Genomic DNA, 14,217 nt, shown 5'->3' on the forward strand with positions numbered 1-14,217 from the left:
TAACGGTTGGCACAATAACGCTATACACCAGCCATAAATAATGATAATGATCACATAATATCGATATCTTTATGGCTTTCCGCTCATTAGGAACAAATGATAATTAATCAATGGATAAGAACCAAAATCACACAGGTACGTGAGAAACAAGAGACAACCTTTCGCTTGCGTTGCCTCTGCATACTATGCAATTCTTTCGCCAGACTCCTTTTCATCGAAGAAATCTTCTATCTCGTTAAGAGCCTGCCAAACAATCATTAGGTTTGAAACTAAGATGGAAGGTATGGAAAGGAGAAAAGAAAGAGAGATTTTGATCACATAACAGCAAACTCGGCTTACCTCAAGTGCAATAGCTGTCGGGGTGAGTGCAGATGCATTCCCATTACCTTGTCTTGCTGCCATACCTACACCAAAGAGAATTGTTTGGCTACTGAAATTGGACCTAACAGTAGACAGCTATATAGCAAGTAGTACAAATGTTTAATCAGCAAACGTGGTCCCCTAATGGTTTCCAAACTGTAAAAGGAAAATGTGGAGTGAAGAGTATCCGGCAGAAGAACAAACCAAGCACTCTAACTTGAGGGTTTTTTTTTTTTTTTGGGTGGGGGGTGTTATTTAAGACTCTTTTTTTGCAATCTCCTAAGGTTTTGAAACTGAAAAAAGATAATGTGGGGTGAAGGGAATGTGACACTTTTTTTTTTTTCAAGATTCCATTTCGCACTTTAGCTGAGAATCAAGCTCATGTGACACCTCCTAATGTGTCCCACTCACTACTTGTGATCAGATTATGAGACAGCTTAAGTTGACGCCTTTAACTCAAGCCAAGCTTGCCCTAGGTTTCTAATGACCGAACTGCAGCTTGGGTCATGATCATATCATGAGATGGTTCATTACTGCCGCACTTCTTGAGCTGATGAGCGAAACTCATTTGTTTTCAGAAAAGTAAAACTTGTGGGGCCTCTTGAGGTCTTCCACCTCATCTCAGCTCGTGATTGGATAATGAGAATACACATCCTCCGCTTGTTTTCTAGAAGCACACTACACATAGGTACCCAACCAATTTCAGATTATTTAATTTTACTTAGTCTGAGATAGTTGTTTCTTGAATCATGGAATTCTGAACTGGAAAACCAGGTCAGATTGCCCAAGCCTAGTTGGGTCACCCTTTGGACTAAGGAAGACTTGGTGTGTGTTAAAGCAGGACTTGCCCAGAGTATAATGACTGAATCCAATTAAAATGGGCAGATGGCATCCACTCCCTCCTAAAACCGAGTCAACCCCCTCCCTTTATATCAAAATAAAATGATACGACCAAGAGTCTTAACTGAAAAAACGTTATCGCTTATTGATTGAATGGGCTAAATCACTGTACATTGAGAGATTGCTTATGACTCAAACAACTGACAGAAAAGCTCTAAACTAGTATTACGACAACTTGACAAGTAACTTCAAGTGTTTCCATGAATACTCATTAAGGTGTTTGACTCAACATGGCTATATGAAAAGCTGCAACCAAGCTAAACATTTTGGGAAGTATAATCTATAGACATAATGATCCTGAATGGAACTAGTCCAGCTATCTTTTTATTACCTTTCTTAACTGGCAAGTACATCTTAGCAAAGGTAACTTCAAGTTCAAATTTGAAGTTGGACGTGTGAGTTTGAGCTTGCCTCTGTACTTCTAAGTCCATTTTGACTTTTGAAGTATGCAAACTCAAGATGAAGTTGGGCTTAGAAAGCAAGAACAGCTTCGCTTACATTTAAGTCACAAGATGCAAGTTCATGTTGTTACCTAACAACCAATTTAATAATGCATGTAAATTGGTTTTTTCTGAAAGGAAACAGACTTACTTTGAAGGCAAACTCTGACATCAGCATGAGTGTATGCTTCACCCCTTTCTTCAAATAGTGCAGTGAGACGCATATAAGCCTTAAGGGAAAAAAGTGTAAAAGTCAACATTTCAGAACTGATATAAACATGTGTGAATCTACCAATGATGTGCACCCACTCAACAATTACCCACTTGAATCATTCAGCCTGATCAGAAACAGGCTAGTTCAGATAAAACAATTTTGCAAGTTAGTTAACTAAATTTTGACAGAAAATGCATCAACGGATGGCAGGATAACCACCTTAGTGTATGGGTCACCAGAATCATCATGCAAAAGAGGTCGTGAATCTGTCCCAACAGCTGCAATCCGCTTTGCCAGTGCATCTAAAGGCACGTCTAGCCAGACAGTAATCCCCTGTTTCATGTATCTCCTGACATGCAAATAGTGGACAATGTTTCATGTCAACAATACCAGAGAGAGAAAAAGGAAGAGAAGAATAACTAAAGATAGAACAAATCTGGAAAAGTACAGGCAGTGGCCCACCAGTTTACTGGACGTATCACTGCACCACCTCCAGTCGCGACAACTAGTCGGTGCAAGGAAGACAGCTCCTTTAACACCTTGCTCTGAAACGTGTGACAATAAATTTCAGTTATGAAAAAAAAAAAAAAAAACCTGTAGAACAATTTGAAATATATATATGCATGTTATAAAGAAAGAGCAAAAGAAAGGCTAACAGTGTTTGAATATCTAAAGTATCTTTTCACTTTCCCAACAAACTAGCTGAAAGAAATACAAGAAGAACAATCTTCTTGTATATTAAAAAGAACAGAGTGAAGAGGAACATATGCAAAAAGGAAGAACCTCATTATCTCGAAAGAAACTCTCACTGTGGTCTTTGAAAATCTGAGCCACAGAAGTTCCTCCTACGGCTTTCTCTACCAGCTTGTCACTGCATCACCCAGAAACATGAACATTAAACCCCAGAGAAATAAAAGTATCACACTGTTCTACACCATCATGGCAATCCAAATACAGACCTGTCAAAAAAGGAATAACCAAGTGCTTCAGATAAGATCTTCCCAACTGTAGTCTTACCAGAGCCCATCATCCCTGCATTTGGTTTTCCAAAAGAGTTACATTAATAGGAAAGACTCATATGTGAACTTTAAAAAAAAAAATGTAAGTTAACAAAACCACCTCGTAGTAATACCACAAGGCAATTCTGAAGTGAACTTACCGACAAGATATATGCACTGTCCATTCAAGTAGGGAATGACTTTCTGTGACTTTATCTGCAATTGTATAAAAGTGATATTAAAAGGGTGGAGCTAAGAAGCTTTATGGTACTAAGTCAAAATAATGAAACAGCGATCTCCTACTATATACAACTAGAATGAAATGTCAAAGATGCCATCAGAGAAATATACTGAAAATTCCACAATTATAAAAATAAAAAAAAACCTTCATCTACCATTCTGTACCTTCAAAATCGAAGATTCATCCACAGATGCATAAGAGCTCTCTGATTCCACTGCTGATGCTACAACATTCATTTTGCAGAAAAATTGTCAATTATGATCAGAAGAAGCACCATATGAATATATGACTTGAATCACCACTGCACATACAGGGTACATTCCAAGTGTTTAATAGTATAGATGTGCACGAACCATGTCTATGCAGATATGCCTAATAAGGATCTAAATGTTCATATGTTAAACATGATAAAACCGACACACATTGGAGGTTACAAAGAGCTAAACAATTGCTGAAATTTCCAATGTACACCCAAGAAAATGAGAGGGTTAAAAATAATTGTACATCACTTCCTCTACTATCTCAACTATCTCTTAGGACCACGCTCCTTACTAAATTATCATCATAGCTGCAAAATGCAACTATGCCATGCATTTTGAACTGTCCAGGACAACCTGAATGCAGTTGAGGGGCAACTTAGGATAAGCTTCCCTTTATCTAAGCTTTTTAAAGTTTCTTGCACAGCATATTAAAGAATAAGAAACAATTTAAATCAACTTCAAGACTATTGTGCACTATGAGATGTGGATTCCCTAGGTAAGATTTCTGCAGCTCAGAAATAGGATTCAGCAAAACTCTGACCAGTAGGTGTAATGGCCAAAGAAGGCCATCACAAACCACGTTCAGAAAATACCACAATGGAAGGATCTACTATGGCAAACTGGAACAAATATAAAATTTACTCTTCATACTAAGGCCTAATACATGAAGTAAACAAGTCTTAAAAAATGATAACAAAGAAGCATAGATAAAGGTTAACAAAGTCAGAGAGATTAGTCTATGACTCAAACGCACAGCTAAAATCAGGTAAGAAAAGTTAACTCCTTTCCTCCACAAAAAATCTTAAGATAATAAATTCATGAGGTACATTATATAGTAACAAGTTCCAGACATCATAAATGTAAGGATTCCACCACAATCAAGTTAGATTAGCTATAAAGGATGTAACGGCCAGGGGAAGTCATTATAGACGATTGACTTCAGAAATTACACATAAGACAATCAAGTATGCAAGGTACACGACACTATAAATTTCATATTCAGCTTTACAAAACTCGCAACTGACAGCAAGACATGAGACGGAAAAAAATCACGTACAGCATGCTTCAGAGTACCTGCAGCATTCTTGTAACAAGAAGATATCTCCACAGTAACATCTTTGGATTTACTGAAACGCGAACTTCTTTTCAATCGTAAATTTTCAAAAGCATTATTGCCAGAACACTTCGCCGCAACGGATGTCTGAGAAAACCGCACAAAAGTGCTTGGACTTGAGCTGGCCTTCTCCTTAATAATCCATGTACGAGATTGCAGACTCAAAGCTCCAGCAGTCTCCATACTATAGAGATCTAAAATCAATCACTTCTTTATTTTCAACAGAGATATCTCCAGAATCGATGAATTATGCATCATCAATTAGAAACCAAGGCTCCAGCATGGTCGTCACCGTCCTGCAACTGAAACCATTAGATCGATCTAAGAACATGTCCTTTTTGCAGCAAACCGAAAGTCAAACCTCCAAACAGCAAAAAGAAAGACCAAATAATTGCTATTGATCATGCGCGGGTATTCATGAACTCGGAAATAGATATGCATTTCATTAGTCTCCGTAGATTCATTCCTCTGAAGTCTGAATACCTTCAAAAAGCAGAGAAATGAAGGCCTCGGCGGCTCGAACCGATGGTTCCAATAGCAAAGCTCTGAACTCCGAACTCTGAACGATAGATCTTCAAAAGCCCTAAAGTAGTCTAAGTATCTTCTGCAGAAACGAGAGCGCCCGTCGCCTGCCTTCTGCAGATAAAAGTTTGAGCACGAGTTGCACGCCGTGCGGACGAGAGAGGCAGCCGTGGGTGGGCTCGAAGTCAATCTTTATGACTCACGAGAAACAGAGCAACCTAAGCACATAAAATCTCTGAAATAAATATAAATGTAATAAAATCAAATAAATAGTTAATAAAATTAATAAAAATTAAAATTTTACATTTGTATTTTACATGTGCTAAAAAACGAAAAACTAAAAAATTAAAAATTACAGGTACAACCCGGAGGCTTGGATTTCGTGCGACGCGACACTGTGCCTGTAAAAGGCTCAATGATTGAAAAAGAAAAAAATAAAAGCCCGGGCACAAAATCACTATCAGGACTGATTTTAAAATTTTAAATTTGAGAGCGGTGAGGCCAAAAGAAACTCCTCTTTATCGCTTTATCGTGCTTCACAAGATACTTCTCGGAAAGGGTAAGCCAGTTAATCGAACAAAGATAGGAGAAGGAAGAGAGTCCTTTGACAAGTGTTTGCAGACAAAAATGGGGAAACAGGGAGAGAGTCAACTGACAAGTCCTAAAGCTGCTGAGAGGAGAGAAAAAAACAAAACAAACAAACAAACAACAAATCCAACACAAGGAGAAGGTAGCTGAAGCATCGGAAACAAAGATCGTAACAAAAAAGTAGAGGAGAAAGCCCTTACCTTGTGAAGTCTTCGAGCTTTGCAGTAAGACAGCGATGGAGAGCACAAGGGAGGGAGCTCTAACGGAAGACAGGAGGGAAACAACTTTGTAACGCCAGAAGCAGAGAGTACAGGAAATCCCAAAATGTCGAACGAAAATGGAGAGGGCCAAGGGGCCTTGGTAGGAGAGAGTATTGGAAATTTAGAGGGAATCCACGATCCGTTTTGTAACAGAAGACACTTACGGAAAGGCGCGTGAGAGATTACCGTAGTCGCACGGTTTCCACTATCGGTTATTGGATTAAAAAAAGTACAAAAATCAAAATGAAATATTTATTTAGCTATTTAAACTTTAACAAACAATAATAAATAATAAATTACGGAGAAATGGTTGGTGGCTGCTGCTTTTGGTCAGTAGGTCACCGGGAGACTTGAGAAAGACAGAGCCGCCACGTAGATGCCACCTACCAGGGTTTGAGCGGGGGTTGGTGAGACTTGTGAGGGTCAGTTCACTTTATGTGGATGACTGAGGCGGCTTCAGTCTTAGTATTTAGTATTTATGTTATTTTTGGAGATAATTTTCAATTATTTTATATTATTTTATATTTAATAAATATTATGATAAATAAAAAATACTAAAATGTTTTATCGCTTATCTTTCACTTTTTTATTATTAATTAAATTTTATTTTCTTTCTAATATAAATATAAATATTATAATTAAATTTTCAATGTTTATTATTATGGAACAAATGCAAAAATCAATCAAAGGAATTATTTTTTATAAAAAAAATAATCTAATTAAAAATATTTTTTTTGTCATTTTATTTTCCTATAACTACACAAACTGTCCCCGAATGTTTTTGTTTAGGATCCAATTAGGTGTGTTTTGTATAAGAAAAATAACACAATTAACATAAACTACACTTGCATTCAAAGCCATAGATGAGTTCAAACTAGTTCTATTTAGTAAAACCCAAGTTAAACCCTTTAAAGAAAGGTACCAATAAGAGTTTTATTGGATATATATTTCTTGAATTTGGGTTTACATAATAAATTATTAAGTTTTATAAAATAACCCATTAAGTGAGTTCTGATATTTAATTATTTTAAATTAATAAAATTGAACTATAATTAGTAGGGTTGAGACAAGGGATGGGTATTGGGTTCAATTTTACAAGGACCCTAACTGAACCTGAAAATTTTGGGTTCGGGTTTCACTCCCTGAGTCGAGGATAAGATAGGGGAGAAAACCCAATAGGTTTGAAGTAGAAGATAGGTTTTCCTCCCAAGCTATTGGGTAGGTTGGTAGTGGGCCGATACAAGGTTCTGAAGATAAAAAAAACATAGTTTATTAAACCAAGGGTGAGAAAAAAGAATCATTGAAAAAAATAAAAAAAAATAATTTTCTCTATTAGTTAATAAAAATCAGATTTCTGCACGGAACGAAGGCACAAGTGAGGGGGGCAAAAATTGATCAAATATTTTTCCAACTTGGTTGTTTTGTTTGTTTTTGGTGCATCAAAACATATGTTTCTATTTTGTTTCTCTCTTATTTTTCATGTACATCCAAATAAGAGAAAATAAGTTTTTTCCCTTTTTTTTCTCTCCACGTTCTGTATTCCAAACACAACCTTAGAGCGTATTTGAAACCCACATAAAATAAAATAAAATAAAATAAAAAGAAAAAAAAAAATATTTTCTATTATTTAACAATAGAACATCAATGAGATAGAATAAAATAAGAAAGAAAATCAAATTTTATCTCACAAAAATATAAAAATTGGAGAAAAAATAAAATAAATAAAAACTTAAGAGAAATTTTTAATTATTAAAAATTTAAAAATATTACTATTTTATTTCTCTTTGGTTGTCTCTCTCCATCCAAATAAAGATGATCTCACCCTTGACAATTCTCCTCCTTAAAGCACCCAAAAAAAAACTGAAAACCTCGACAATCCAAAAAATGTTAAGGTTGATGGGGTGGGGGCTCAGACATAAGGACCAATCAGCCTCATTTCATATCACAAACAGGAACACAAACGTAACAGCCACGTCTGAGCCAAGCGCAGGTCCAAAAGTGGCGGTCATATGTGTCAGGAGCCGTGATCCAATCCCTGATTCCACCAAACTGGAATAAAAGGGCTGGTAAATCTGTCGTTAACGCGGCCTGCCATCGAATTTCTTAAAACGTAATCAATTGAATCAAATCAATTTGTTTATTCTCATGCTTTGAGCGGTGTAAACTACGAATTGTGTATGACTTGTGAGGTGGGTTCCACAAAAGAGGAATGGGCCCATGATATTCCTACAAATTGGTGGTCTTGCATTGCATAGCCTTTTAATTGGTTTATGCACGTTTATTATATTTATATCCTTCGGTTGTTGGAAGATAGGTTCCAGCCCACACAACCGCGGAAGACCCATATATATAAGAGTATTATAAGATGGGTCACACGACCAAGGAAGACCCACAAGATGGGCCCAAGCACATAAGAAGTAGGATCCACCGTGATTACTACAAACTGACACCTTTATCACATAAGTTGGAAGATAAAAAAATACTCACAAAGGCATCTTTATCTTATGGTCACGTCCTAGAAGAGTTTTAATTTGAGTTATGTGTGTCTTTTATCTATATTGAGTTATTTAATTATGTTAGGACTTATCTTCAAATGTTAGAGTTTGGGTATAATTGGGACAAAGATAGTTTTATTGTAATTGGACTCTACTACCTTCATCTATTATAAATAGAGGTTCATGTACTTTGATTATAATAAGTTAATGAAGTCAATGAAGTATTTTTTTTTTTCATAAATTCAACACATTCTAAAACTTATGATAAAAATAAGGGTACTTTATTAATTTACCACTAAAAATTATGTCTTAATTTTTATATTTAGTTTATTATGAACTTAAATTACAATTAATGGTATTTTAAGAATTTAGATAAAATATTTTTGTATATATAACTATGACTAAGCTTAATACATGTTTTTTTAATATAATATATACGATTATAAAGTAATTGTAGCTAAACAATACTTCCTATTTTAAAGAGTCTTTACAGATAAAAATTCTTTTGTAAAACCTCACGAAGGTCTTTAAAGAAATAGAAAAGGTAGGTCAAATGTAATTGAAAACAACTTTCATATAGTGATCAGAGATTGATACTCCGACATTTTTACATAAAGAAATATTGAAATTTGGAGAGAGATGTTTTCAACTAATAAAAAACCCTCTAAAAATACACTAGAAAATGAAAATAAAATCGAGGCAATGATCAGTCATCCTTGAGGGCAATGCAAGTTGTTTTGCGTCGGGGGAAACCTCAATGAAAAGAGTAAGGGTGAGTTTGTGCCAATAGGAAAGTATACGAAAAATTGTCATAAGGATAAGGAAATTTTTTCCATTGATCTAAATATTCCAGCATTTGTACCATTTTTGGAGACAAGAGTTATAGAAAATTTTTTTTCTTATTGTTTCAATAGGAAACTATAAAAAAAACAAAGTAAGAAGCAATAAAAGTGGTTCTTGATTATTTACCTCTTACTTTAATCTATTTTTTATTATTTATAAAAATTAATATATTTCATTTAAATACAAAGTAAGAAAATTGGTCAAAGAGTAATTTTTAGAATAAGAGAATTTTTAACAAAGATTAGCCAAAATAATAACTTATCTGTCATTTTGTTTTCCTAAGGCGACATAAATGGTCCCAAAAGAGTGTTACCCCTTTACAAAACTTGAAGAATAATATTTTTTTTTTAAAGATGTTTTTTATTTAAATAGCAACAAATTCAAAATCCTCTTTTTTTAGTAGTGAATAATAATAGACTCTTAATAGATGATGATAAATCACACCTCCTTTGCCCAACTCCCCTCCCCCTTCCAAACACATATATACACACACATACATATATAGAGGTGCGAACACACTATTTGTACATTTCATGTTATGAAAACCAAACTTAGCTAATACGCACCTTGCTCGTGCCAAAATACACTTGTTTACAACCTTAAATGCATTAATATCAAACTGGTGTATATGGTTTTCATATTTCCAAAAATCAAAACTAACCGGTATGTGGAGGGGGTGCACCCTTGCCTCTCCTCTTATGTTTGTTTTGGCAGGGGAGGGCCTCTATCCTTCCCTTTTTGAAAAACAAATAAGAGAGAGGGAGGGCTATGCCTCAGCCCCATCTCTAAAAGGTAAATGGGGGGTTGGGCCCTATTCATTATTTTTTATTTTTTTGGCAGAGGGGCCTAAGTTCTACTTTATTTATTTATTTATTTTTTAAATAATATCATAAGTCAGTTAATCAACAGTCAAATTTAATTTTCCGGGTTCAACCAACTTGATTCCTTTTATAGTTTAACATTGGCCTTCTCTCTGTTATAGAAGTCATCAAATGGGCCTAATTATTGAATCCTGATCATTGGATCAACAAAAAATGTACTCCATACACCGTCAGCATATCTAATGGGTCTGAAATATGGGCTTAATAAATGGTCTGTTTAACTATTTCTTTTGTACAGTCCCGGCCCTCTTACGCGATCTGTTTCTAGTTCATTCTTTTCAAGGTTATTTCGGTAATTAAGACTCTTTGCAATTCGTCTCCTAAGCAACACAGAGGCTCTTCTGCCGCCCTACGCACGGCGGATCATACAGTCATCAGGGAAACGAATAGCGGCTCTCCCACTGCTTCTGATCGTTCAAACAATGTCGACCATCATGCAGAAAATAAAAGACATAGAAGATGAGGTATTTTGGTTTCCCTGAGAATATCTTTCCTTATTTAATTGTTTGAGCTACTGTTCTCTCTAGAGATCGACTCGTTCCACTCGAATTGATGACATGAAACAAAAATATTTCCAAATATTTCTCTCCGGAAACCCATAGCAGTTATTGCCTGTTCGATTTACATGTTACTATCTTGTGCGGTTTTATACTCTCTTTTTTTTTTTTTTTTTAATTAAGGTGTAGGAGTCACTTCTCGATTTAAGCTTTAGAGAGTTTCGCGAAAAAGATTAGGCTAAATCTTATCTTTATTGGTTTTTATTCTCGAATAATATAGGGCATGTTGATTCTGTTCGCTTTAGTTCCTCTATTTTTTCCACTTTTTTTTTCTGCTGTAATGAAGCCCCCTTGAGTGTCTAGGGTTCTTGGAGTCAGGTTTCCTATATTTTAGTTTGCAAGTAGCAAATTGTCTTATTGTTATGTTGGTTTGTTTTAGCTGAGTTGCACAGCAGTAAGTTTTTTGCGATTGTGTCAAACGGGCTGCCTTGTGTGATATTCTGGACCATCGTAGCTGGATCCATTGTTCGTTGAGGGCTGCGTTTCTGGTTAAATGAATATGCTATCAAATATATTCAGACTTATCTGGAGTATTCCCTTTGTTTAATTTGATCTATCGGCATTTCATAATTTTTTTTTTTTTTTTATCTATCGGCTTCAAGAGATGTCATTGGAATTTAATGTGAAACTAGCTGCTAGAGTAAGGTCACATTTTGTTTCTTCCATGTGATGACACATTATTCTAGAACGTATGTGTTCCACTATTTAAATGTACGTGTTTGAAAGATTGAGCTTGTCTCAAATGCTAGAGATTCTTCAATATCGTGTCACTTGCCTTTTCTGGTTAGCTTTTTTCTCTGTTTCATGTATGGTATCAGACTGCCTAGAATGTATTGGTCCAACATGCCCACTTATTTTCTGCAGATGGCAAGGACACAGAAGAACAAAGCAACTGCTCATCACCTTGGTTTGCTTAAGGTATTCTTTCACACATACAGTTGATTTCCTACAATATTCTTCAACTATAAATTAGTCGTCCAGAAGTGCTGACCCCAAAGGTCTTGTATCTTAATGAAGGCTAAACTTGCAAAGCTAAGGCGGGAGCTCCTTGACCCACCCTCAAAAGGTGGTGGCGGTGGTGCTGGTCAGGGATTTGATGTTACTAAAAGTGGAGACTCTCGTGTTGGTCTGGTTGGATTCCCTTCAGTTGGGAAGTCAACTCTTCTTAATAAGCTGACTGGAACTTTCTCGGAGGTATTTTAACCTTTTTCTTGCCGGCATTTGTGTCCAGGCTTTATTTAGGCATTTTTAATATTTTATGCTGTTTTCTTACAGGTTGCTTCATATGAATTTACTACTTTAACTTGCATCCCAGGAGTGATAGTGTATAGAGGTGCGAAAATTCAGGTATTAATCACTACATTTTGATTGACTAGTGTCTACATGTTATAGTTTATCACTGTCAATTTATTTATCTTCCTTTTACGAAAATTCTTTCTTTTATTTGAGCATTGCTACACTGTTGTCATCTTCTTTCCCTTTCTTTCATTTGGCAGTTATTAGATCTTCCAGGAATTATTGAGGGAGCAAAAGATGGAAAGGGTAGAGGGAGGCAGGTACTTCGATGAGCATTTCTATTGCTATATTTTTCAAGTTTTTGAAACCCAACAAAGATGATACAAAAAGACTGGAGGATTCACCTCAGGAAAATTCTAGTTCACTTGTCCATTTATGCACTTGTGCACTTCATAATTTCAAAATATTCTTAGTTTGTCTTTGATGGTGCAGCTTTTCCATGATATTATAATCTCCTCTAGATATTTGTCATCATAGATGGTATGTACCTGGTGTTCATGCAAAACTCTTTGGTTTACTTTCCCAGGTCATCAGTACGGCTAGGACATGCAATTGTATTTTAATTGTTCTTGATGCACTAAAACCAATTACGCACAAACGCCTGATCGAAAAAGAGCTTGAAGGATTTGGCATTAGGTAAATTCAGATAACTGCTAGTCTTTGTCTTTCTTCTACAATATTTCCTCTTTATGCTTCACTCTGTGTTGCTGTTTTTTTCTGTTTTTGCATTAATTAAAAAAGAATGTTAGAAGCATAAGACAGGACATATACTATGATTAGTTGATGGGTCCCTATGCTGGAAGTGAAGATAAGTACTCATCCTCTTGTCCGCTCCCCATTTTATGACTTGCAGGCTGAACAAGGAACCACCAAATTTGACTTTTAGGAAGAAAGACAAGGGTGGGATCAATTTCACATCAACGGTTACCAATACCCATTTAGACCTTGAAACAGTGAAAGCGATATGCAGTGAATACAGAATTCATAATGCAGATATATCCCTTCGATATGATGCAACTGCAGACGACCTTATTGATGTTATGGAGGGTAGCAGGATTTATATGCCCTGCATCTATGTTGTGAACAAGATTGATCAGATTACACTTGAAGAGCTAGAGATTCTGGATAAACTCCCTCATTACTGCCCTGTTAGGTAAACAATGTGCAACTGTAATTTTTCATCGATATTTCCATGCAAATCTCTCCGATACATTCTGTAATTTCATTCTGTTTTTTTCTGCAATAGTGCTCATTTGGAGTGGAACCTTGATGGCCTGCTTGAGAAGATATGGGAGTATCTTGACCTGACCCGCATATACACCAAGCCCAAGGGGATGAATCCTGATTATGAAGATCCCGTAATCCTATCTTCCAAGAAGAGAACAGTTGAAGACTTCTGCAACAGAATCCACAAAGACATGCTTAAACAATTTAAATAGTGAGTGCCTTGGGCTTGTTTGTTTTTCTGTAATGCTCCTGTTTCGTATAGGAAATGATTCTGAGCTGCAAATTGCCTTTTATTGTCACAGTGCATTGGTATGGGGCTCCAGTGCGAAACACAAGCCACAAAGGGTGGGAAAGGTGTGTGTTTCTTATCCTTTTTTCTACAGAAGGGCTTAAAGGCTTTTTAGTCTTTGAGATTAACAGGAAGTTCAAATCGTTTTTACAGTTTCTTACAGAGTTAAAGCCTCATTTCTTCTCCTGCAGGAGCATGAACTTGAGGACGAGGATGTGGTGCAGATAATCAAGAAGGTGTGATTTTAAGGCTTTAAGGCTAGTTGCAGTTATGGCAGCTAAGCCATTTGCGAAGATGGGGGGGATTCATGAAGGTGAAAAAGGTGAAACTAAGCTATTGTTCCTCAGTAATTACCGTTGCAACCATGTTTGGAGTCTCTCCCTGGTAGTGTATAACAGAATAATACTGTGAGTTGTTAAACGAGGCTATCTTCCAGTTCTCTTGGTTATACAGACAGCTCTTGTGGGCAATTCTCTTACTAGTCTCTATGCCCTATCCGAAAATGATTAGTTAATTTAATAAACCTTTTTTTTATCTAATAAACTCAAATATTTGTTGTAAAGATTATTATTTAAGACACAAAAGTTGTTAAATCCAAAGCATTGGCTCGATAGCCAGATCAACGTTACTTCCGTATAAGATGTTACTTACTGTTTAATATTTTACTATAACACTTCTAACGTCCCTAAATTTGTTAGCAGTAAACCTATTTAAGATATTTCGTGTACTATA

The 14,217-nt window shown here is 35.9% G+C and overlaps 2 protein-coding genes across 4 annotated transcripts; one reads left to right on the plus strand and one right to left on the minus strand.

Moving 5' to 3' along the window:
* Positions 1-5: 5 nt before the first annotated feature.
* LOC137936764 (shikimate kinase 3, chloroplastic) lies at positions 6-5,989 on the minus strand. Of its 3 annotated transcripts, none has more exons than XM_068781634.1 (12): positions 5,838-5,989; positions 5,011-5,267; positions 4,488-4,823; positions 3,318-3,376; positions 3,074-3,128; positions 2,874-2,946; positions 2,698-2,785; positions 2,377-2,459; positions 2,134-2,263; positions 1,852-1,930; positions 340-404; positions 6-243 (listed from the first exon to the last, which is right to left on the minus strand). In XM_068781634.1, exons 3-12 carry the CDS (start codon positions 4,708-4,710, stop codon positions 184-186), a joined length of 915 nt encoding a protein of 304 aa, XP_068637735.1. In that variant the 5' UTR covers positions 4,711-4,823; positions 5,011-5,267; positions 5,838-5,989; the 3' UTR covers positions 6-183. The 3 variants fall into 3 exon arrangements, with proteins under 3 accessions (XP_068637735.1, XP_068637733.1, XP_068637734.1); XM_068781632.1 differs by having other exon boundaries at positions 4,488-4,829; XM_068781633.1 differs by lacking the exon at positions 5,838-5,989 and adding an exon at positions 5,406-5,430 and having other exon boundaries at positions 4,488-4,829.
* Positions 5,990-10,386: 4,397 nt separating this feature from the next.
* On the plus strand, positions 10,387-14,047 carry LOC137936599 (developmentally-regulated G-protein 3). Its single transcript, XM_068781379.1, has 10 exons — positions 10,387-10,580; positions 11,538-11,591; positions 11,691-11,867; positions 11,949-12,020; positions 12,170-12,229; positions 12,496-12,605; positions 12,823-13,122; positions 13,216-13,407; positions 13,499-13,550; positions 13,677-14,047. Exons 1-10 carry the CDS (start codon positions 10,539-10,541, stop codon positions 13,725-13,727), a joined length of 1,110 nt encoding a protein of 369 aa, XP_068637480.1. The 5' UTR covers positions 10,387-10,538; the 3' UTR covers positions 13,728-14,047.
* Positions 14,048-14,217: the final 170 nt, after the last annotated feature.

Source organism: Aristolochia californica, unplaced genomic scaffold, assembly GCF_029961685.1.
Source record: "Aristolochia californica isolate CCGP_79_NKW_82.1479 unplaced genomic scaffold, dmAriCali1.0.hap1 SCAF_7, whole genome shotgun sequence".
Lineage (NCBI taxonomy): Eukaryota > Viridiplantae > Streptophyta > Magnoliopsida > Piperales > Aristolochiaceae > Aristolochia > Aristolochia californica.